Source organism: Panthera leo, chromosome D1, assembly GCF_018350215.1.
Source record: "Panthera leo isolate Ple1 chromosome D1, P.leo_Ple1_pat1.1, whole genome shotgun sequence".
NCBI classification, from domain to species: domain Eukaryota; kingdom Metazoa; phylum Chordata; class Mammalia; order Carnivora; family Felidae; genus Panthera; species Panthera leo.
In genome coordinates, this window is record NC_056688.1 from 18260881 (window position 1) to 18283926 (window position 23046).

The 23046-nt window shown below is 49.7% G+C and overlaps 1 protein-coding gene and 1 long non-coding RNA gene across 4 annotated transcripts in view; one reads left to right on the top strand and one right to left on the bottom strand.

Moving 5' to 3' along the window:
- Positions 1-23046, top strand: part of GRIK4 (glutamate ionotropic receptor kainate type subunit 4) — a 351626-nt gene that overhangs the window by 308375 nt on the left and 20205 nt on the right. For both annotated transcript variants that reach the window (XM_042904208.1, XM_042904207.1), the window contains 4 exons: positions 10253-10362; positions 14294-14467; positions 18030-18195; positions 19730-19955. In XM_042904208.1, coding sequence (XP_042760142.1) covers positions 10253-10362; positions 14294-14467; positions 18030-18195; positions 19730-19955 — 676 coding nt within the window. The remainder of the gene's footprint in view (positions 1-10252; positions 10363-14293; positions 14468-18029; positions 18196-19729; positions 19956-23046) is intronic.
- LOC122199292 lies at positions 8109-13052 on the bottom strand. Of its 2 annotated transcripts, none has more exons than XR_006193451.1 (3): positions 12277-13052; positions 10263-10421; positions 8109-8305 (listed from the first exon to the last, which is right to left on the bottom strand). It is a non-coding gene; the product is annotated as an uncharacterized LOC122199292 (long non-coding RNA). The 2 variants fall into 2 exon arrangements; XR_006193452.1 differs by having other exon boundaries at positions 10263-10462.

Below are 23046 nucleotides of genomic sequence, written 5' to 3' on the forward strand. Positions count from 1 at the left end.
TTTTTTTAAGCCACCCAATTTTTGACACTTTGTCATAGCAGGCCCTAGGACACCAGTATACTCGGGTTATTCTTATAATAGTGAAAGAGCAGAGTTCAAACCCAGGAATGGTGTGGTTCGAGCTTGCTCTCTCTGTGACACCAGGCTTGCCACCCCGTCATCTGTGTGATCTTTTTTGGATAACGTGTTCTGGAAAGCATTCTTGTGTGCCTTCTCTCATTCGGTCCTTCGGACTGTTCTTTGAGAAAAGAGGGAAGGTATTATAATTCCAAAGTGACAGGCGAGGAAGCTAAAGTCACATTTGGAACTAATACAGGGCTGGGCCTGGAAGCCAAGTCTCCTAATTCTGGGGACAGTGTTCTTGTCACACCTGTCACTACTCCCTCAGCTATTATCCAGCCAGCACAGTCTCTTGAACCCACCCCAATCTTGCTACCGAGCCCTGAGGGAGCATCCCAAAGTAATGGGGACATAGAAGCTTTCTCCACGCCACATTGCTGTGGCCAGGCTGTACAACTAGGCTCTGGCCTTGATCTCTTGATGAATGCCAAGGATTCTAGAGCCTCGCTCATGACCCGATGGACTGTGGGGGTGAAGGCACCTGACACCAAGTGTTTCCACTCACTGCCCGGGGACATCTGCTGTTAGGCTGCCCTCACCACCCAGGCCACCACTGCCTGGAATATCAGCTCTGGCCAGAACAAAATTCCCATTCACCAACCCTCTGGACACCCTTAATTGGATTGTTGGCCAAGTGTTTCCTACCACCACAAACCCATGACCGCATTAGTTCTTGGGTTGTGAAGTTTTATGTGTCAGCTTGCCTTGGCTGTGATGCCTAGATTTCTGTGAAGATACTTTGTAGAGGTGATTAACCGCTATCATCAGTAGAGGAGATTACCCTTGCTAAGGTGGGTGGGCCTCATCCAATCAGTTGAAGGCCTTAAGCGCAAAAACAGGTTTCCTGAAGCGGAAGGAATTCTGCCTCAAGACTGTCGCTTAGAAATCCTGCCTGAATTTCCAGCCTGCCCTATATATTTGGGCTTAACTGCTCCCACAATGGCATGAACCAATTCCTTAAAGTAAATCTCTTTACACACACACACACACACACACACACACACACACACACACACCCTGTTGGTTCTGTCTCTCTGGAGAACCCTAACTGATACGGTTCCCCTTTCTGTTCAGGACCCCTCCCCTTTTCCAGCCTAGTACGCCACATGGCTGCTCAGATCTGATTTATAACGGGGGGCCGAGCCGGGTAAAAACTGAGTATTGGCGTGAACAGCTTACACTAAGCAGAACTGACAGTTTATGCATTCATTCAACAAATATTTATTGAATGCATTCTGTGTGTGAGGCAGTTTGCTCAGAAAGTACCAAAAAGTCAGCTGGGGAGAGAACAATCCTGAATCAATGAAACCAGGGGAGACCTGGTGAGAACAAATTGGAGGTGAACTTGGCCGCATCTGAAACATCTGTACCCTGAACTGGCAGGAACAGCGGATGCCGAAGGATAGCCCAGCCGAGTTCACCACAAAAGCCTAGATCTAAAATTACACAGAGAAGCTATCCTTCATAAAATGGTGTTAACAAAATTAAAGTTGAATACTGAGTATTTATTATTTTGTGAATTTTCTCTAATCGATAGTTACCTGTGAACAACTATATGGTAATTTAATTTCACTTATAATCTATTCATGACCTAGAATCTCTATCTTTATTCTATGTCTGAGGTCACCTGAGTCATGAGTGATTATTACCAAAAAGTGAGCATCTGGCGATAGTCGAACCTGTGTGCAAAGGTTAAAATAATTAACCCGGAGTATAAATGCCGGTTTAGAAAATATCGCAGGACCCTCCAAAAATAATAAGGATGGCAGGAATGTCTGCGAAGTCGAAAGGCAATCAGAAATAATTTGGGAATTTCCGGCAATCTGAGATTACCTAGGGTTTTTCTTGAACATGGGATCACCAAGAGGTAATTATGTGGTCCTCTCCTTCTTCTCACTGTTGGGGTATAACGTCTGTTTCTGCCCAGGCATCTCTAGGACCAAAATCAGAAGAATGTTTCGCTCTCTAGACCACCTACTCGCTGCCGCTCAGAGGCCAGCTGAGCGTTCTGGCTTTGGCATTTGTTGTTGTTGGTCCCTCCCCCGCTTTTGAACACTCTCTCCATTCCTGGGATCCGGGTCACGGTTTCTTCCTGCTGTTCTGATCGTTGCCTCTCCTGCATTTCTGTGGACCCCTCTTTCTCTGTCTGTCTACCCCATGAATGTCCCTGACCCATTTTCCTTCTCACTCTGACAACTCTCTGCTTGGGTAATCTCACCCACTACCAAATCTGTAAATCTGGCCCTGACCACCCCCCTGAATTCTAGAAGCGTATTTTGAACACACGACTAGACATCACCTAGATGTCTCACGGGCCCCTGGGTGTCTCACGGGCACCTCAAAAACAGTGTCAGAGGCTGTATTCAGTCTAGTTCTGCCTGCTTCTCCTCTGTCCCATCTCAGATCATCGCATCTCCGCCCAGTGAGCTGAGCTGCCCTTCACTTCTCTTACCCCTCCACCTTCACTTGGTCAGCTCACCTCCTAAACAGTTCTCAAGTATGCTGCCCATCCCCCAATGACTCCACCTGGTTCAGGCTCTCTCTGTCCCTAACCTGCTGCTCTCTGTCTCTAACCTGCCATTATGGTGGCTTGTGTTCTCCTTGAGGTTAGAGTGTTTCTTATGCAGTACAGTATCTTCATCAAAGGAGCCCAGGGGCGCCTGGGTGGCTCAGTCAGTTAAGTGTCTGACTTTGGCTCAGGTCATGCTCTCGAGGTCCGTGAGTTCGAGCCCCACGTTGGACTCTGTGCTGACAGCTTAGAGCCTGGAGTCTGCTTCAGATTCTGGGTCTCCCTCTCTCTCTGCCTCTCCCCCACTCATGCTCTGTCTCTGTCTCTCTCTGTCAAAAATAAATAAACATTAAAAAAAATTTTTTTAAAGGGGGGTCAAGGGCATTGCCAACATTCACTAAGACACAGTGGAGTGAAAGTCCTGGAACCAGATCAAACACGTACGAGCTGCATATCACCCGTGTCTCAGTTTTTTCATCTGCGAAAATGGGTTGTCATGCAAATTTGATGAGGATACAGCAGTACATAAGTAATGCACTTACAGCAGTGCCCGACATATACACAAGAAAGTGTTAGCTGTTACATTTCGTAAATGTATGTGACTTGCTGAGGATTGTAGTTTTTTAGCTTACCGTTATTTTTTTAAATAAATGCAATCGTATCAGCCTCCTACTTCAAATCATTCACTGGCTGCCCATCATTTGCAAGACAAAGTCCATCCTTCTCAGCCTGGAGAATAAAGCTGATCTTTCCTGTTCCGCGCCTCACCGCAGGCATCTGTACCCCATACTGCTCGCCGCTTCACCATCGAGCTGGCCTCTTCCTGTCCCCTACCTGGATTCATGCCCATCTGCTTGCCTTTCAACCATGTAACAGACTCCTCCCTAGCCTTCAATACCCAGCTCAAATGGCACTTGCTCTTCAGTGTGAGTCCCCCGGATGGAGCCGATTGCTTCTTTCCCCGAGCGGCTGCCCCCTGCCCACACCTCTAGCATAGCATTCATATGCTGTGTTGCGCTATTCTTCATCTCTCCTCAAGTGGATCCTAGTGGGAGATACATTGAGGAGAAGGTACCCTCTTGTCAGGCCATACATTTCTATGATCTGATTTTTGGTATGGAAATGTGATCATCCCAAACAGGCAATATTAGCTTCGTGATTATGGAGAGAAGAAAGGCAGGAAGGAAGATGAGGGAAGTACCCTGTGGTCCTGTGGGCAGTGAGCATCACCTTCCTTTGTGGCTCCTGATGGCGCAGGGCAGAGCTCTAGGAGCCTGACTTCCGTTAGGAGGCCTAGTATCCCAAGCAGCAGAACGAATGCCCTAAATAGATTTCTTTTTTTTTTTTTTCTTCCTGACCTTGACTCCAGTGGTCTTGAGAACAGGAAGAGATGGGAGGCAGATATCACAAGCATCCTAGGGGCATCTTCTGCTCCAGGCCTACATGGCTACCACCAGGACTCACTTCTCCCTCCCGCCCTGAGCCCGCGTATCCTTCATGCAGCATCGTACCCACCTGACGGGGCATCGGAATCCCTGGCCGGGGCCAGATGATCTCCCAAGCCATACATACAGAGTCCAGCCATTAGAATCTGAGGTGTCCCCTGGTACTCTACGGATGGGAATCAAGTGACAGGACATCTGAAGTTCAAGACTGTCTCGATTTCCTTGGCATATCGGCTCCTTCATTCTTACTGAGAAGTTCTGCATGTAACAGTAGAACCCCTAGGCCATCTACAGTGCCGGGTTTAATGAAATTGACGCACACCATAAGCTCTCAAAGATCTGTGTGAATGGAGGGGAGAAGAGCCCAGAAAAACGAAAACATTCCTATTTAACATTAGAGCGTCTCATGCAGTTTCTGCTCTCTTTCTGCAGCAGTAATTTGCCTAATGATGTTTTGCTCAGATTAATATTAAAGTAAGTTTGTATTTCTCAAGCACGCACTGACTGTCGTAGCAAGGCATCATCAGAGCGTGCCGGAAGCCAACCTGAGATTTGACATTTGGCACAGATAGCCCCCAGATGCATAATTATATTTAAAAAATTCAGAGTTGACATATTCAGCGAGGTTGGGTGTACGTCCAGGATACTTGTGTGTTGACTAACATCTGCCTGGCACCTCTTTATTTATGGAGCTCTTTCGCCTATAGTCTCTGGTTTCATACAGTAATCCCCTGAGGCAGGTAGCGGGATTCCCGTTTTCCATGGAAGGACTCTAAGGCTAGCGGTGGCTAGCGGTGCCATGGAAAGAGGAAAGAGCCCAACGGTGGAAGTTGTATTGAACCGAGTTTCTGGTCTGCAAGTTCATACACTCCCAACTACCCATCTTTATGGTATAGTTGGGTGTATTTCTCTGCGTCAAGGCCTTGTGTCAGCGGAATTTTCAAAATCCTTTCTTTTTCGACTTAGAAAAAGGAGGGAGGCACCTGGGCGGGGGGGCTCAGTTGGTTAAGCATCTGACTTTGGCTCAGGTCATGATCTCACAATTCATGGGTTCGAGCCCCATGTGGAGTTCTGTGCTGACAGCTCCGAGCCTGGAGCCTGCTTCGGATTCTGTGTTGCCCTCTCTCTCTGCCCCTTCCCCACTCATGCTCTGTCTCTCTCCCTCTCTCTCTCTCAAAAATAAATGAACATTAAAAAAAAAAGGGGGGGGGGTTTGGAAGTTCTCCACGTCCAGTGTGGAGCTCAGTGAGGGGCCTGAGCTCATGACCCTGAGATCAAGAGTCAGACACTTAACCAACTGAGCCACCTAGGCTACCCTCAAAATCCTTTCTAATCTGAGGATACTATCTATACTATGCCATACTATACTCTATCGTACTCTGTTATCCTATATAGTGTCCCAAGCCAGCCAGAGCACCTTGGACTACCTTGAAAACGTAACTTTACTGTTTTCTCCCCGTACTGTCCCGCTCTACCTCTGATTAACAAATGGGAAAGTTTTATACTCTGTTCTTTTCCCTTAACTCCTAGCTAGAGTCTTCTCTGTCAAGAAAAGTAAAAAAAAAAAAAAAAAAAAGACAGTAATTAAAAAGTGAGAGAGAAATAAATGCCAACGTTAAATTAATGCCCAGCGTTTTCGCTGGATATATTACCCATGTTTTCAAGAAGGTCGGTTTCATTTTGGAAAGACTGCCTAGAAAAATGGAGAACAATGCTAAGTAAACCAGTGAGTCATTTCTAATACTGCTTAATACGCTGCTGTAAGAAAACAGAAAATGAATCGAGTTCTGTTCCTTAAAGCTAAGCAACATGATAGCCCATATAATGGAAATATGGTTTCCTGAGCATATGATCATTTTAATCTGGGTTACTTATTGAGCGTTCCTATCCCAAGAAGCTCAAGGTGTTTTATCAACATTGCTGTAGTAATTCTCACATTCCCCCTTCATGTTGATTGTTGGGTCCCATCTTCTGGAAGAAGGAAATCGCACCCAGAGATGTTGAGCAGCTTGTGTAGAATCGCTCAGCAAGTCGAGGTCAGTGCCAGGATTAGAACTCAGGTCTCCTCATACTAGACTTCCAATCAGCAGAGTGAAAATAGATAAGCTAGTATGTGGGTTACATAGGCAGCAAACCCACGTGGGTAGGTTTTGTGAGGAGGGATGAATTGCTTGCTTTTTTTTTTTCTTCTTGGCTTCAGGGGTGGGAAGTGCATGGCAGACCCAACTATGATCAAGGCAGCCCATTGCAGACACACTGAGGAAAGCTGTCCATGGGTTCCCAGGGTGGGACAAGAGGAAATCATCTTCTTCTGCCTCTTCCAGGAGACACGGAGACTTTGTTCTTTTATCGCTTCAGCCCTAAAGAGTTTTTATTGACCGCTGACCACGGCCAGTAGTTGAAAGAAGACTCTGAATATGCTGCCATTTAGTTCTAAAGACTGGCAAAACCACATGGAGGGCATGGGGAGAGCAGAGGGGGCAGGAAGAGAGTCAGCGTCACTAATTTCTGTGATGTCACCGCTAAGGAAATGGTGACTAGGATACACAGCCCTTCCAGAAACACGGAAGAACCCGCCACACGTCTGACCCACTCCGTGACTTTGGCGGAAAGGCTGAGGCGGAACTGAGTTCCAAAGGTTGGAATCGCTGGCTTCTAAAAGCCATGTTTCCAGAAGAGAGCCTGGTATTGCGCTAATGGCTTCCCTGGAGAGCCCTGGCGAATCCTCATGATTCGTGTATCATAACACACAGGAATGCTAGGAGTTACGGAAAGTGACTGTGGCCACGTAGCGTTCTCCCCCCAAGCATCTTTAGCGTGTGTCTCTACAAGACAGAAAAAGGGATTTCTTGTCCGCTGAGCAAGAATCAATATAAAAAGAAGTCCCATCCTTTGTCACTTACTGCCTCCTCCCTCCCCCTTCCCTCATGGCTACCATTAGAGGGAAGCCAACACGTATGTAGCCCTCACTGTGTGTTAACTCACCTAGCTCTCAAAACCACCCCCTGAGGTAGGTTTTATTGTTACCTGCATGCTACAAAAGAGGAAACGGAGGCCCAGAGAGGTTAAGTCACCTGTCCAGGGTCACTCGATTGTAAGTGGCAAAGCCGGGATTCAGTCCTGGGCAAGCTAGCTCCAGAGTCTGTGTCTCAATTCACTGCCTGTCCTGAGTCACCTGGCTCTGGTGTCCTTACGCATCTGGCTCCGGACCCTGGGAGAGCAGCAGCATTCTGACTATAATTCATTTCTTCTAGTACGCATAGAATTCAGTATCACGCATCAGGTTGTTTTTGTGGATAAGAGGGATTTTCTTTATTTTTAAAATTATTTTTTTTAATGTTTTTATTTGTTTTTGAGACAGAGAGAGACCAAGCATGAACAGGGGAGGGGCAGAGAGAGAGAGGGAGACACAGAATCCGAAGCAGGCTCCAGGCCCCGAGCTGTCAGCACAGAGCCCGACGCGGGGCTCGAACTCACAGACTGTGAGATCATGACCTGAGCTGAAGTCGGATGCTTAACCGACTGAGCCACCCAGGCGCCCCGATAAGAGGGATTTTCAACATGCAAGGGGAGTTTAGGGCCACTTTGCAGGTCCGGTGCTAATATTCAAAGGGCCTTACCATGCTGGGATTGCCGTCATTTGGTGACCAGCCCCTTGAATCTTTGCCACCATCAGACAGCATCATGAATGCTGGCGCTGGTGTGGTCAGTCTGAAGTATGGTACAAAAGTCAAGGAACTAGTTAAATTTTGGTGCCATCTGATTTTCAGCTCCGTCCATGGGGCTTGGCCTTCCTAGATGGTTGGGGCATAGACTGGATATAATCAGTTATCTGCCTCCAAAGTGGCTATCGTCCCCCAGAAGCAACCGGTCCAACTCGCAGTCAACAGAGACAGGTATAAATCAATACAAATGCCTATCAATATGACAGAGTCAAAATAAATGATGATGGGTATAAATAAATAATGCGTCAGCGCACTTTCAGGGGTTGAGATGGAGTAGGTTGGGATCCTGCTGGCATTGGGGAGCAGGCGTGAGATTAATTAGGGAGTTTATTGGAGCAAGTTGCAAAGATAAAGGAGGAAGAGGGAGACGCGGTACAGCTGCCATCTGAACGAAAGAGAAGTGGCATCTCTATGGCGCAGCTTGACGAACGAGCACCAGAGAAATGGAAGGCATCGCCACTGATTTGAGCAAGGCACTTAACCTCCCCGGGTCTCAGTTCTTCCATCTGTCAATAGAGAGGACCGGGTATTGAAATCAAGGGAACATCGCGAAACATTTTGAGTTCTCCAGAAGGAAAGTATCACCATCATATATCTCTGGGTTAAGGAAAAGCTGTTATTCGGAAGAAATGCCTGTGGCGTATAACACCTGATTTGCCCCCAAGCACCAGTAACTCAGATGTCTTTGGGGAAGGAAGTGTTCTGATGCATCCGCATAGGAAAAAAAAAAAAAAAAAAACAATAGCAGGTGTTCAGAGCCTGCAAGGAACGTACTTCTCTTTGGCATCACCTAAACAGCTTGGGCTCAGCCCCGACCAAGGCGGTAGACGCCCAGACCCAAATCTCAAATAACTGCCCCCTCCTTGCTCTTTTGGTTGGCGTCAGTCAATCGCAGGAAGAATCAGATGTTCCCTTGCCAGCATGACTGATACATTTCCAGTGGAGCTATGTTTATGTCTTGATCCTCGTTTGTGTGGTGTTCTGTGTTTTATAACTTGAGTCTCCAGGAGTTTTTCCCATGACTGTGTGTCATTCCTTATCACCCATAACCAAATATGGCAGCTTTAAATAGTGCTGTCATTTTTCTCGATTCACTCGTTGTGATATAATCAGGTATAGATTTCTGACACTGAGCATCTAATGGGGTTTCAGATTCAGAAAGCAACAATGAAAGATTTTTCCCCCCTGGGTATTTCTCAATTGAGAGACACAGAAGGAAGTAGTCATGAGCGACAGGGCACTAGAATTCATGTCTGTTTGCCCAGAGAAACCGCAGCAGTATGGAAGGACAGAGAGAAAGACGAGCTGGAGAGAGCAGGCCATATGTAGAGGGGGCAACCACCACTGAGCTCCAGCCAGTTGACAAGGTGGGCCCAGTGTTTCTAGAAAGCCCCATTTTGCTGGGAAAAAAAAACAAAGGAAGAAAAAGCCGGAAACCTGGATTTTTACATGACATCTCCCAATCATGTAATGTTAGCAACGGATACAGAATAGGTAAACATTGCAGGGTAGACAGATTAGGGGAGGGCTGTCTGTGGTAAGTCACCAGTGTGTCACCTTTGATCTAAGGTACCTCCAACCGAGACCAGAGAAAGGTGTGCCCTCGTCCAAGACCACACAGCTGCAGACAGCTCATTCCAGTTTGCTGTCCTCCAGAAAAATGTCTGGGAGCTTGGTGGCCAGGTGTCTGTTCCTGGCTCCATCCGCTGTCGCCTCTGACTCTGGCCAGGCACATCCCTGGGCTGGGGACAGCCCACATTTCCCCACAGCATTACGCTAAGAGCCCTGAGCTGTGTGTCAGAAGGCGTGCATTTGAGACTCCACTCTTCCACTCCTCAGCTGTGTAACCTTGGACACATCTCTTGACTGCCCTTGGCTTTTGGTTTCTTCGCTAGTAAAATGAACATAATAATCTGCCTCATGGCACCGTCCTGAGGTTTACGGGAGAAATCTCACCCGGTGTGAGATCAGCCCGCAAACAAAAACATCAAGGGGCCTGTCACGTTAGCATCCTCATGAGAAAGACGTGAGAGTCCGAGAGGGGTGCTGTTGTACTCCAGCACTGCAGACACCAGTGGCTCTAAGGTGCCCCTGAGCCCGCCATGCCGTCCCCGGGGGCGGGGGCGGGGGCGACACAGGGCAGTATGTAGGGGGCGCTGAGCGCTGTTCCCCTGGCCCAGCACAAAGCCTTCCTCAACCTAGGAAGTGACATGCCTCCAGCTGTTCCTTTGTTTCATCTGCTGAGGTCAGGGCTGAATAGGTCTTGGAGCAGCCCCTCTGCACCTTGGGTCCCAGTGCCATTGAAACCGGTCACCCAGAACCCGACGCAATGCCATCTGGGGCCAGACCCGCACTCCCCATACCCTCCGCCCTGCCCTGCCCTGCCCTGCCCTGCCCAAGGGCCATCCTGACTGAATGTGTATGGTGAATCTTGGTTTTGTCTCCATTTCCAGGGGCGCAAACCTGGCTATTTCTCCTTCCTGGACCCATTTTCTCCAGGCGTCTGGCTCTTCATGCTTCTAGCCTATCTGGCCGTCAGCTGCGTCCTCTTCCTGGTGGCTCGGTAACGCTCCTCTCCCCGTCCCTGTCCTCACACCGCCACCTCGCGTCCGCTGCGGAGAACTGCATGGGAGGGGTGGGGAGCAGGACACCTTGGCACCACACTGGAGGGGGTAGGAGAGGGACTCAGGACCCCACCTGCCCTCTGCCCTGCTGTCCACCTGGCACTACCCGTTCCCCCACCTACGTGCACATGTTCCCCAAGGTGCATGGTGAAGACAGGTGAGCTTGTCTGAATTTGCTTCTGCATCCCTCCTCTTCCCCTTCCTCTTCCCTCCCATCTCTGAGCCCCCTGCTTGGGGGGGGGGGGGGCTTGGGGAGAGAGAGTGGTGGGGAGGAGGGAGACAGGATTGATCACTATGCATTTGGCTGTCCTGGCATCAGACCTCGCCAGGATCTGCTGCAGAGTGCTAAGTGACAAGAAACAGAGCCTGTGAATCCAGAGTGAGGGGACCAGAGGCCTCGTGGCATGGGCGAAGGAGGAGGTTCCCTCTGGAGAGGGTCTGGCCCATCCCCTAGCCTGGATCTGCCAGTGAAAACACAGCTGCCTTGGTGAATGGGAGCCATGGAGGGTGGTACACGACAGGAGGACGGGTTGGAGAGAGGCATTCGCAAGTTGTGTTGAGTTGAGACAATTGGTCCAGATCAGGGGTTGGCGACAATTAATCCCTCCCCTCTCGCTAGAAATAGAAACTATCCCTGGGCCTCCAGAAGAACCTGAGAGCATCCCATGGCTAAGGCCGCCCATGAATGTGCACAGAGAGGGTTGTTTCTCTCTGGGGCTGGGCCGTTGGGTCAGCCTGGGCTTCAGGAGAGCCAGCTTACCTATCTGGAAACAGAACAAGCCCTTGGGGTTCACAGGTCACTCATTCAGAATCCCAGCTCCCTGCTCAGTGCTCAGCTGACCATAGTGGGGGACCAGAAAGGGCTGTTACCCAGGAGCAGAGAACCACAGAATGAGCTTCAAGGGAACTGGCAGTGTCTGTTCCAGCTGCCTCCATAGCAGTCTCCTTTGCCTCGGGGCCACAGTGGCGGGGCCAGATGATTCTAGCGTACGTCCCAACTCTGCCTGGCAGGGTCTTCCCCAAGGGCATGTCTGCTCAGTGGCTCAGGGAGAGCATGTGCTCTCTCCAGTTGGAACACGGAGCCCCAAGGGACAGCGGAGTGCTTAACCCCCAGGGCAGCCCCCAGCCTGCCCAGGGAGTATTCTATCACCCAGCCTGTGCCTCTTCCAGTGGAGATCAAAGCCAAGTTGAGGAAAGTCATCCTGAACCCGTGAGATCCAGCCAGACAGAGGAAGGCCTTGCTTACAAGCCAGTAGTCTTCAAAGGCTGCTGTGTACCACTCATCTACCCCCTTGGGCCTGTAGGCATTGCCACTATCAAGGATCTGTTGTCAGTGACAACGGACGAGACACGCAGGAGGTTGGCACGCTGCGTGACACTTCCTCTCTCCTCTCCACCGCACTGTGTGCTGCAGCTTTTAGGAAGCTGTCTGCCTGAGCCCTGGCTCCACCTCTCTGAAATCCACTCTTGCCCCCTTCGATTGAGCCCCCGCGGGTAGACAGCCACAGCTCTCGAGGGACCCCGAAGGCCCTGGAAATAGTCTTATGGCTTGGTTCCTAGATATACAGACATATAAACCCGCTTCACCATGCCCACTGCAGCCTAAAGCTTTTCAACCAGCCCCAGGGGCTTCAACAACCCTTCTTCCCTGCCCTAGACGCGGCACGCACACACGCGTACACACACACACGCACACACACACACACACACTCTCACTCACTACCCCCAGGATCCAGCATTAACAAAAAGATTAACCAAAAAAATGTACTAAAGGTCTGATTATACCACTTTGTGTGTGTGTGTGTGTGTGTGTGTGTGTGTGTATGTACATGAACATAGGATAATTTACCGACCTGAGGTAGGTACTGGTTTTCAAATAGGGTTCCATAGGGCAGGAAGGCTCTTGGGAGGCACCAGAGACTCTGGAGGTGAGAAGAAGCCTGAGCTCTGGAGCCTCAACTCCTCTTCATCCAAACCAGTTCCGCTTTTATCTCTTGAGCTACTGTACTGCTGGGTAAGATTTTAGAGGTGAAAAGAAATGTTTGGAAACCACTGATCTAAGGCAGCCGTTCCCAAGCCAGCTGATATCCGAGTCAGACAGGGAGCTTTTAAAAAGTTTGATTCCCAGGTCCCGTCATCTCAGCACCTCTAGGGCCGGGGCCGGGGAATCTGTATTTCTGGAGCTCACTTCCAGTGGCCTGTAGGCTTGGGAACCACCGAGCGCAAGCCAGCTCCGTAGGCCACAGAGAGAAGGAGCACATGTCAGGACGCGGGCCAACGATGACACGCTGGCATCATATTCAGGAACAAGAGGCGGCAGTGGAAATGTGGGCGAGCCACTGTAGAGTGAGTGCCGACGAGGCTGGGGGAGGGACAGGAAGACCAGTGATGCGAATAGTACCCTGTGAGCACACAGTGCCTGCCCTGCTCGGCACACGCCCAGACACATCTCTCTCTTCAGAGCTGGGATGCTTTGCGTGGGCGACCGGCCAGGGCCACTGAGCAGAGGAGGGAAGGCGTGCGTCTGGTGGGCGGGAAGACGGGGTGTTCTGGGCATCAGGGAGGGAAGGTGGGGGCAGGGAGCTTAGAGCAGCCCTTCTCAACCCCGTGTGCCCATCACACTGACCTGGGGGGCTTTAAAAATTCCTGATGCTCAGGCTCCACCTGGACAAAGTAAATCAGAACCTCTGGGAGCAGAATCTCGTCTTTGACGTTTCTTTCAACGCCCCCAGGTGAGTCTGAAACAGAAACAGGGTGGAGACCCTCGGCCCAAGGGACGGTCTAGGCCAGTGTTTCTCAGCGTGGTCCCTGGACCAGTGGCATCTACATCACGGAAGAACTTGCATATTCTTAGGCCTCACCCAGACTTACTGAATCAGGAGCATCAGGGGCCCAGCCCAGCAGTCTGTGTTTGTTTGTTTTTGTTTTTAACTTTTTTTTTTTAATGTTTGTTTATTTCTGAGACAGAGACAGAGCATGAGTGGGGGAGGGGCAAAGAGAGAGGGGGACGCAGAATCCGAAGCAGGCTCCAGGCTCTGAGCTGTCAGCACAGAGCCCGACGCGGGGCTCGAACTCACAGACCACGAGATCATGACCTGAGCCGAAGCCGGACTCTCAACCGACTGAGCCACCCAGGCACCCCATCAGCAGTCTGTGTTTTAACAAGCCTTCTCGGTGATTCCGATGTAGGCTAAAGTTCAAGAACCGCTGTTCTAGGCTGAGAGTTTTCTTTTTTTTTTTTAATTTTTTTTTTTAACGTTTATTTATTTTTGAGACAGAGAGAGACAGAGCATGAACGGGGGAGGGTCAGAGAGAGGGAGACACAGAATCTGAAACAGGCTCCAGGCTCTAAGCTGTCAGCACAGAGCCCGACGCGGGGCTCGAACTCACGGACCGCGAGATCATGACCTGAGCCGAAGTCGGCCGCTTAACTGACTGAGCCACCCAGGCGCCCCTAGGCTGAGAGTTTTCTAACTGGCTCTGTGGGGCCCTGGGATCCCTCTGTGACCACTTTGGGGACTAGGGGGTGCAGAAAATGGAGCTTCCCCGCTGTCACCCCTGACACTCCCAGCTTCCAGTCACTTTATTCTAGGTTTGGAGTTCCACATCATAATTTATTCGGGAAAAAAAAAACCATTTTTTTTTTGATGAAAGAAAAACAGTTTGAAAACTGCCAACATACTCCAACCCCCTCAATTTGGGGGTTGGGAAAGTCCAAGTCCAGCAGAGGGAAGTGGCTTACCCAAGGCCACAGGCCAGGTCCTGAAGCACAGAGGCGAGGCCAGAAGGGAGAGCCGCTCCCACTGACTCCAGCACTTTCCATCATGCCCACCCTCCATGGCACTAGTCTATGTTCCTTTTCTCCCACAGGTTGACCCCCTACGAGTGGTACAGCCCACACCCCTGTGCCCAAGGCCGGTGTAACCTCCTGGTGAATCAGTACTCCCTTGGCAACAGCCTCTGGTTTCCCGTTGGGGGATTCATGCAGCAGGGGTCCACCATCGCCCCCCGAGCCTTATCCACCCGCTGTGTCAGTGGCGTCTGGTAAGATCCAGGGCAGAGAAGGGGCCAGGCCCAGTGGGGTGGGGACACCAAGGGAGTCGTCAGATAAGCCCTGCTCTGGCTGCGGGTAGGCAGGAACCTCACAGAGAGCTCTGCCTTTCAAAACAGATTAGCAGGGAGCTGGGTTGCATTCTGCCAGCTCAAAAGGCCCGGGAGCACCGGGTTGGGCACACTTTGTGCCATCTTATCTGGTTCCTCTTTCCCTCTGCCTCAGAGGTCTGGATACAGAGGGGAGCCAGGGCAGGAAAGGAGATGCAGAAAACAGCCTTGTAAGGCCCAAGGCAAAGCGATTGTAACTTGCTGACCTGAAAATGACCTGAGGTTGGGTGGCTGGGCCTGCCAAGGCATATGCAGATTTATGCAAATGTGAGTGTGAAACAGGACTTGGCTGCTGGAAGAATTCAAACCTAGCTGTCACATCTCTCCTCCTCTACCAGCTTCCTCCAACTTTGTCCCTCTGCGCCCGGCTCTGGGGCCTTGCCTGACCTGTCCACCTCGGCAGGTGTGGGGAAAGGCAAATTCTTAGTGGCTCAGAGCCGGACAGGACCTCAGGAGCCGTCCACACGGGCAGTCCGCCAGCCTCAGCTTGAAACTCCCTTCTCCTCTTGGCTCGTTCAGGGCGAAAAGAATACGGTCGAATGATTCGATGCATGGAAATGCAATTTGCAAACTTGAAAATGATACATAAATGTGTGGACTCATAGTTGCTATTTGAGCATTATGGGGGGGAATGAAACAGACATACATATGTGTGTGTGTGTGTGTGTGTGTGTGTGTGTGCGTGCGTGCGCGCGCGCGTGTGCGTGTAGCACAGAGAGGCACATTTGCAGAGTACCGGTCCCCACCCTCACGTAAAAACCCGCTGTCAGGTTTGGCTGTCACAGCCTATAGGACTTCCAACCCTGGTTCTCTCCCCTCCTTCTCAGCCTGTGTAAACCAAAGGAAAAGTGGCGTTTTCACCCTTGGACACCGGTGTCTGGACATTTACCAGAACCACTGGACTAGAGCTGATGGAGAGGTGAAAACGCAGCTGGGACTTTTGTTTTCTCTGCTAAATGATGAATACAGTAGGATTTAAAACATCTGGGCAAGGTGCTCACCCGTTCCCAGATTGTGCCCGGAAATCACCAAGTGGATCAACTGGGACAACCCGGTTTAACTTTCCACCGGGAAAAAGGGGCGGTCTTGGCAGGGAAAATCACAGAGTTCCCTCAAAATCCTGGAAATCTGGACAGAAGCCCTGCAGAAGTCAGCTGCAGACTCTGATCTCTTTCTACCTGGGGCTTTGCCTTCCAGAGGGGGGTGTTCCCATGCACTGCACGTAGGGCCCCATTGTCAGGTTCATCCACCTGTCAGATCCCTGAACCCCAGGACTTCCCTCCTGCAGACAACGTCTGCCTGAGCGCTTGGGAGGGCCACTAGTCTTGCAGGCTGTGCCGCCCTGGCCCACAGGGTCGCCAGTACTTTAAATAGCTGTCCTAGGGGAGCTCCATTATGCCACTCCTGAGGGTGTGTGGGAAGGGGGGGTGCCTGAATTGTTAGGGAGCCCCTCTGCCTCTCGGAGTTCTGAGTTATCAAATCAAGGCCTCAGTTTGGTCAGCTCCCTGCAGGAGTGTGAGGTCAGAAGACAGGGCCATCGCCGCCTCCCTTAGAGTCCTCGCCCAGAGCAAGTGATGGAAGATACCACGTTGCTAACAAGAATGCCAACTTTGCAACCAGTGATGCCCCTTTCACAAGGGAGCAGGGCTCCCCTGACCCCTCTGGAGAGAGTGTGTGATTTGCTTCCTCAGCAGAGAAGATAGGCTTGCCCTGAGCTACTTTGTTCTCTGACCCATTCCCTTGTGACCAGTGGCATAAAGAGACACATGGCCATCCAGGGTGGAACAGACGCTGGAGTGTAGCCGTGGGGCTGAGGGAACTTCCCCAGCCGACTCTGAGGTCAAGGCCACACCCAGGGCTCACTAACTCACGGCACTAGCCAGGGCACAAACAGCTTCAGAATGCTAGCCTCCACCTAGGGATGGATCACCCCACCTCCCTGGCCTCCTCTGGGGGATGGTCACGAGAAAGAACTTCCAGCAGCGTGTATGAGCTGAGGCAGCAGCAAGGAAGGCAGGTCTTAGGAATGGATGGACACCGGGCACTTATAGGTCACAAATAGGGAAGTTGACCAGATGGTCGTCATCCCATGTTCGGCGTAATGGTCTATCCCTGCATTTCTCTGTATCTCACATTCATCTGGTCCTTTACAGATTATTAGTCACCAATCATTTGATCTCACAGTTCTCCAAAGACACGCAGAGCAGGCATTATTCTCCCTGAGCGGGCAAGCTCAGAGGAGGAATGTGGCTTTTCCCCTAAGGTCTCACAGGGGGAGGGGAACAAGGCCAGAACTAAACCAGCTCACCTCACTGGTGGTCTGGCATACGGATGCACCCATTGAGTCAGTAGAGGCCCGTCACTTCACATCTGGGAGTCCATCAGCAGGGGTCCTTGGACACAGAGGCCAAGGAGACAATGGGACTTCCCACTCTTAAAAGTCTCCTGGAAGCTGCTGGCCTCTGAATCCTGTGGCAAACGCTACGCTTTAGTTGGCAATGTCTTCATAATGACTAAAGCCTCATTAATTCAGACTCCACTAATTCCGAATTTGTGATTATCCAGCCTCACTTGTGCTTGGATATGTCTTTGAATTCCCATAAACAAATGGATTGGGATGCAGATCCACACTGCTGACCAGATGGCAGAGGGCTTATTTAACCTACTTAAGTGAACAAACTAGTTTTAAACGCCTTTAACATGTATACCGCCTGACTTGCAAAATTATTCTAATTTTAAATGAGTTTGCTCTACCCAATAAAACACTCTTCTGTTTTGAAATAGCTTGCCCATTGTAAGGGTAGTTTCTAATTCCAGCTTCTTCGCACTTCAAAGGTGCCTGTCACCAGTTAATCTCAAAGGGTTTCTGGTTTTGTAGGACTGGTTTTAAAATATGGATGTATCATTGTGTTACTTGGCAAGTTTCTCATCAGCAAAATTGGGATAAGAATTTTACCTCCCTTCGTTGTAGGGGGTACATGAGATCGTCTCTGTGGCTCAGGGCAGGTGCTCAGTACACGGTTGATGCTCATCTGATGGTGGACCGCATCATGAGAGGACAAGGGCAGCCGACCCAGCTCGGGTTCTAAACAGAGCCCCCAGAGCTGGCACCCTTAGCTCATTCCCTATCTCATTTCTCATGGTCTCCTGGACGGTCTCATGTGCATGGACACACCTCTTTTGAATAGCAACCCAAGAACCACCTCCTTTTGGAAACAAGAAAAAAAAAAAAATTAATGGTCTCCCAAGCAACCTCACACACCTGATTCATTTCTGTTGACATCATATGCCCTGCCTCCTTTCTCTTCCCTTCACTGACTGAGCTGGGAGCTCCTTCCAAAGAGGGACACCTGGTCTCCCCTATGTCGCAGCAGGACTGGGGACGGGGGCTAAGACTCCTGGGCGTGCCTGGGCAACGATGACTTCCTGGTCTTTTCCTACATAGGTGGGCATTCACGCTGATCATCATCTCATCCTACACGGCCAACCTAGCAGCCTTCCTGACTGTGCAACGCATGGATGTGCCCATTGAGTCAGTGGATGACCTGGCTGACCAGACCGCCATTGAGTATGGCACAATTCACGGAGGCTCCAGCATGACCTTCTTCCAAGTAAACCCATTTGGTTGCTCACCAACATGGGGAATTGGGCAGGATAAAGTTGAGATGTTTGTCCTCTGCAGATGAAAACATCAATCCTCATCCCATTATCTCTTTTGAACATCTAGTCTGCAGATTCACTTGGGGCTTGTTTTTCCCCCCCCTTCTGCAAAATACCCCTGGAATGAGGTCCCCAAAGCACTTTGGGGTTAATTTCAGCCTCCCAAAGTGTTGTGCAAGAACCGTTAGTGGGAGTCGAGATGCTTTTAAGCATGATGTGTTGAAACTATCTTTGAATGGCAATAGTTTCGTATTTGTTTTAGTGGCGATTAGAAAAATACACGTAAATGCAGCGAATCTAACCTGTACTTTTATTTCTACTACCGCATAGGTTGAGGCTAATGTATACATTTAAGTTTGGTTAAGTGGGTTAAATTTTATCGGCACTACTTACATAAAGCAAGTTTAGAACACTACACAAATGTCTGAAGTATAAGGAACACGAAGATGAGTATGAACTGATTGCACATATCCCAAACTAGACACGTGTCAGATCGGGACCCTGTTGGCTTTGAGGTTTCCTTGCAAGGCTCTGGAGAAGACCTTGCCGCAGTTGTGTATTAGCCAACAAACCAAGTGACTGATCACCAAGACTGGCAGATCTGGGCCAGACAAGAGGGGCAGTTTTCATATGCTTCGGGATCTCTAAGAAAGCAGACTTACCCTGCAGTTAATAGGTGTCTAACCAACCTACCGCCCAAGAAGTCCATTGTCACAGGACACAGGTCCAAGGCCTTCAGTTTTCTGTTTCCTAGACAGTCTCAGTGTCTCTTGGCCCCATAACCACTGAAGGCATCGTGCAAACCCAGGTGTGGATAGACCCCCAGAATTCTCTCGGCCTTGTTCTTATTTGTAAGAGAGAAGCCGGTGCTGGATATGTGAATGACAAGTTGGTTTAGGATCAACAGAAAATAGCCGGCACTCTTCCTTCAGATGGTGTCTTTAGACGTCCTGATGAACCTGAATCCACCACCTCCAGCCTGAAGGACAGCAAAGGATAGTTCCAGAATTTCCGTTCTTAATTCTGTCAGAACATGGAGGTTGGCAGTGGTAGACCTCTCAAGGGTAGATGGGGCAAAACCAATGATCAAACCAGTAGACAGAGTTTATAGTGCCTTAGGACCCTGTTCTTTCCTTGCTTTTCTGTAAAAGTTTATCGTAGGCACAATCCCCGCCTCCTGCCGTGATGCGGTGGCAGTTGAGAGATGAAAAGGGAAAAGGTTATTGAATATAATGAGGGGGTTGAGTAATAGAGGGGCCAGGATTTTAAGGTCTACTTTGATTCCCTCCCTTTTAAAACCACCATTTCCTGGGGTGACTGGGTGGCTCAGGTGGTCAAGCGTCCAACTCTGGATTTTGGCTCAGGTCATGATCTCACAGTCTGTGAGCGCGAGCCCCACATCAGGCTCCACGTTGACAACGTGCCCATTAGGAAAACATTTCCTTCCTCTTTTCCTAAGCCTGCTTCCGTGTGTTCTTTTCCCAGAATTCCCGCTATCAGACCTACCAGCGCATGTGGAATTACATGTATTCTAAGCAGCCAAGCGTGTTTGTGAAGAGCACAGAGGAGGGGATCGCCAGGGTGTTGAATTCCAACTACGCCTTCCTTCTGGAATCTACCATGAATGAGTACTACCGGCAGCGAAACTGCAACCTCACTCAGATTGGGGGCCTGCTGGACACCAAGGGCTATGGGATTGGCATGCCAGTCGGTATGCGGGAGAGGACCAGCCTCTTTGGGTGGCTCCATCCAGGCAGGGTCAGAGTAGCTAGGACCACTGAATGAAACATTGAATTTGACAACCCTGTTCTAGAACCACTTAACAGGGACTTTAGGTGGGCATTTTCCAGGTTAAAAAAATAATAAGCAAACCCCCATACTTCCACTAATCAGTGATCAGTTCTCAATCTTTAGTTATCGAAGGGCTAGCCATCGGTTTGTTAGTAGTTGATTAATTACTAAAGGGCAGGTTGATGCCCTCAGTGGACTCTTTAGGGCTTTTGTTCTCCCTCCTCCTGCTTCCTGCCCTTTGGCCATATCCCTTTTGAGGGTCTCTCTACTAACAGTGGGAAGGAGAAGGAAGAAATGGCGAAGCTCCATGAATTTTGCTGCTAGTGTCCCTGGTGAAAGGCTTATTACAGAAGGAGACTGACATGATTGATGGGGTAGCTTTCAATTCATTTGTGGGTCTCGTGGACCCATCTACTCCAAATCAGCGTAGGTAATTGAGAATAGGTAGTGGAACTCTGTATTTAGCTGTGTACCTTCCGGTGTTTTATACCAAGGTAGGGATGTTTGGCTTCCAGAAAGGTATCCCAGCTGTGCTTTCTAAAGGATATTCATGCCTTGATAGTATCTCAACCGGAAGATGAGAGGGAACACGTTGACCGGCTTTTTGGATTGAAGAGGGAATCTGAAAATGTTCCCCAGATGCTTGGGACATGGACCCTTCCCCCACCCAACCGCTGAGAGCCATGCCGTATAGGGCTGTCCTCGCCCAACACTCTTCTTATAGGAGGTTGTCCTGTACAAGGCAGCAGGGGGAAAGGCAGGAACTGAGGCCATCAGACCAATGTGGGGAGATCAATATACAGTATACACAACTTTGCTGTTACCTTACACATGCCTTCTCTTGATCTTTACCTAACTCAGAACTCTGTAGGCTTCACTATATACCTGTGGAGTGTGAAAAGCATGGTTTTGGAGTCAGGCAGACCTGGGAATGCACCTGGCTCCGGCCTGTGGGACCTCAGATAGGTTATTTAAGCTCTCTGAATCTCAGTTATTCTGTAAATTGGGGCAACTGAAGGATAAGCCTAATAATCCAGTCAGGTGCCTTACTACAGTGTCTCATACTTAGCCTGTTCAGGAGGAACACTGGTGCCCTCCCCATTTTTTCCATAGTCCCTTGTGTTATTTGATAAAAGCAGATGACTCCTTAAACACCGATCAGAAACCACACCAGTGACCGTAGGCAATGATACGGTTCATCTTCGAACTCTGTGAATTCTGATGCTACGAATTCTATAAACTAGACGCCTCACTCGGGGCCCTTGAAAACCCACGTACTCCCTTCTTACCATCATATTTCATTGATGTTCATTAATATGCAAATCATGGGCCCCTTTGAGAAATGTATTGGCTTACATTTTATTTCAAGATGGTGGAGTAAACCGCAAAACAAATGTGAGATGCACCTTGATAATACTCCAGCAATTTAAGAAATTTAACCGAAATGTCAAATGCTTCCAAAGTTTTCGTGGAACACACCTATTAGAGAGTTGACCTAAAGCGGACCAACTCTAGAAATTTTTATCAATGACGAAGGAAAAAGGGAAGGAAACGCATTTATTCTATGTCTGACATGATGCTATTTTCTTTTTTTTCTTTTATTTATTTTTATTATTATTTTTTTTAATGTTTATTGACTTCTTGAGAGACAGAGACAGAGTGTGAGCAGGACAGGGGCAGAGATTGAGGGAGACACAGAATCTAAAGCAGGCTCCAGGCTCCTGAGTTGTCAGCACAGAGCCTGATGCGGGACTTGAACTCACAAACCTTGAAATCATGACCTGAGCCGAAGTCGGATGCTTAACCGACTGAGCCACCCAAGCACCCCTAACGTGATGCTATTTTCACATGTCATCCCACCTGTGAGTTAGATGTTGTCCTTCCCACTCTAGAGGAGAGAACTGAGATTCAGAGCTGGCAAGTTTCTTGTCCAAGGTCACACAGTCAGTAGAGGAGCTGGGTTTGAGCCTGTCTCCAAATTCAGTGCTTCACTTACTGGACCATGTTGCCGGAGGGGGTCCCACCAGCTCGACAAGACAGGATAGGTGGGGAAGTGAGGTACGGGCTTGTCTGGGTTCTCAGATCAGGCTGAGAAGGGCACCGCACCACCCACCGATGAGCCAGAATTTATCTGAGTTGAGGTCACGTCCAAGAAAGCATGTGTGTCATTCTTTTGCGGGAGGTAAGGGCATAACCAGAGAATAAGCAATGTGGTGGGACCGAGGGAAATGAAGAGAAACAGTACAAGGAATGAGATGGACAGTTAGTCAAGTGGTTTAGGAGCAAAGTAGGCAAATGTGGAATAAACAGAATAATCCTTTCTCAAGGCCCCTGGTGTGCCACTGAGGTTGGGTTGGAAATGCTAGAAATGCCTGGCTGGGCTGGACAGTCGTCTGTAAACCTGGAATGTTCATTAGTCTCACCACCTAGCACCATCTGTTAGTTCGAGTAGCCATCCACTGCACGAGTGTATTAAGTACCTACTATACATGGGCCCACATAAGTTGCATAGACATGTTCTGTGCTGCGGGCTTGGGGTTCACCCGCCCAAGCGTGGTTGTATCTCCAGTAGGGCAGGTTCCATCTGTGGTGTCATGGGCTGTCAGAGTCCAAAGAGATCTGGGAGCTGATCTAGTTCCTTGCCTGTCAAAGCGCGGTCTGTGGCCCAGCAGCGGGGCATCCCCTTGGAGCTTGTTAGAAATGCGCAATCTCAGGCCCCACCCCAGACCCACAGAATGAGAGTCGGCGGGTCAGTCAGATCCCCAGGTCATTCCCGTGCCTGTGACGGTTTGAGAGCACAAATCTACTTGTTCTGAGCTTTTGCCTCCATCCTTCATCATAGCCTCCCCCACCACCCCCCGCCCCGAGGCCTCTGTCCACATCAGGCCTTCACAGAGCTTGAGCAAGAAAACTGAGCAGCTTAGTTGGTTTCCAGCCTCTTGGCAGCCTTTTCTCTATGATCTCCGGCCTCAGCTTGTGCTGGGACATTGAGCTTTCCACGGTCTCATTTA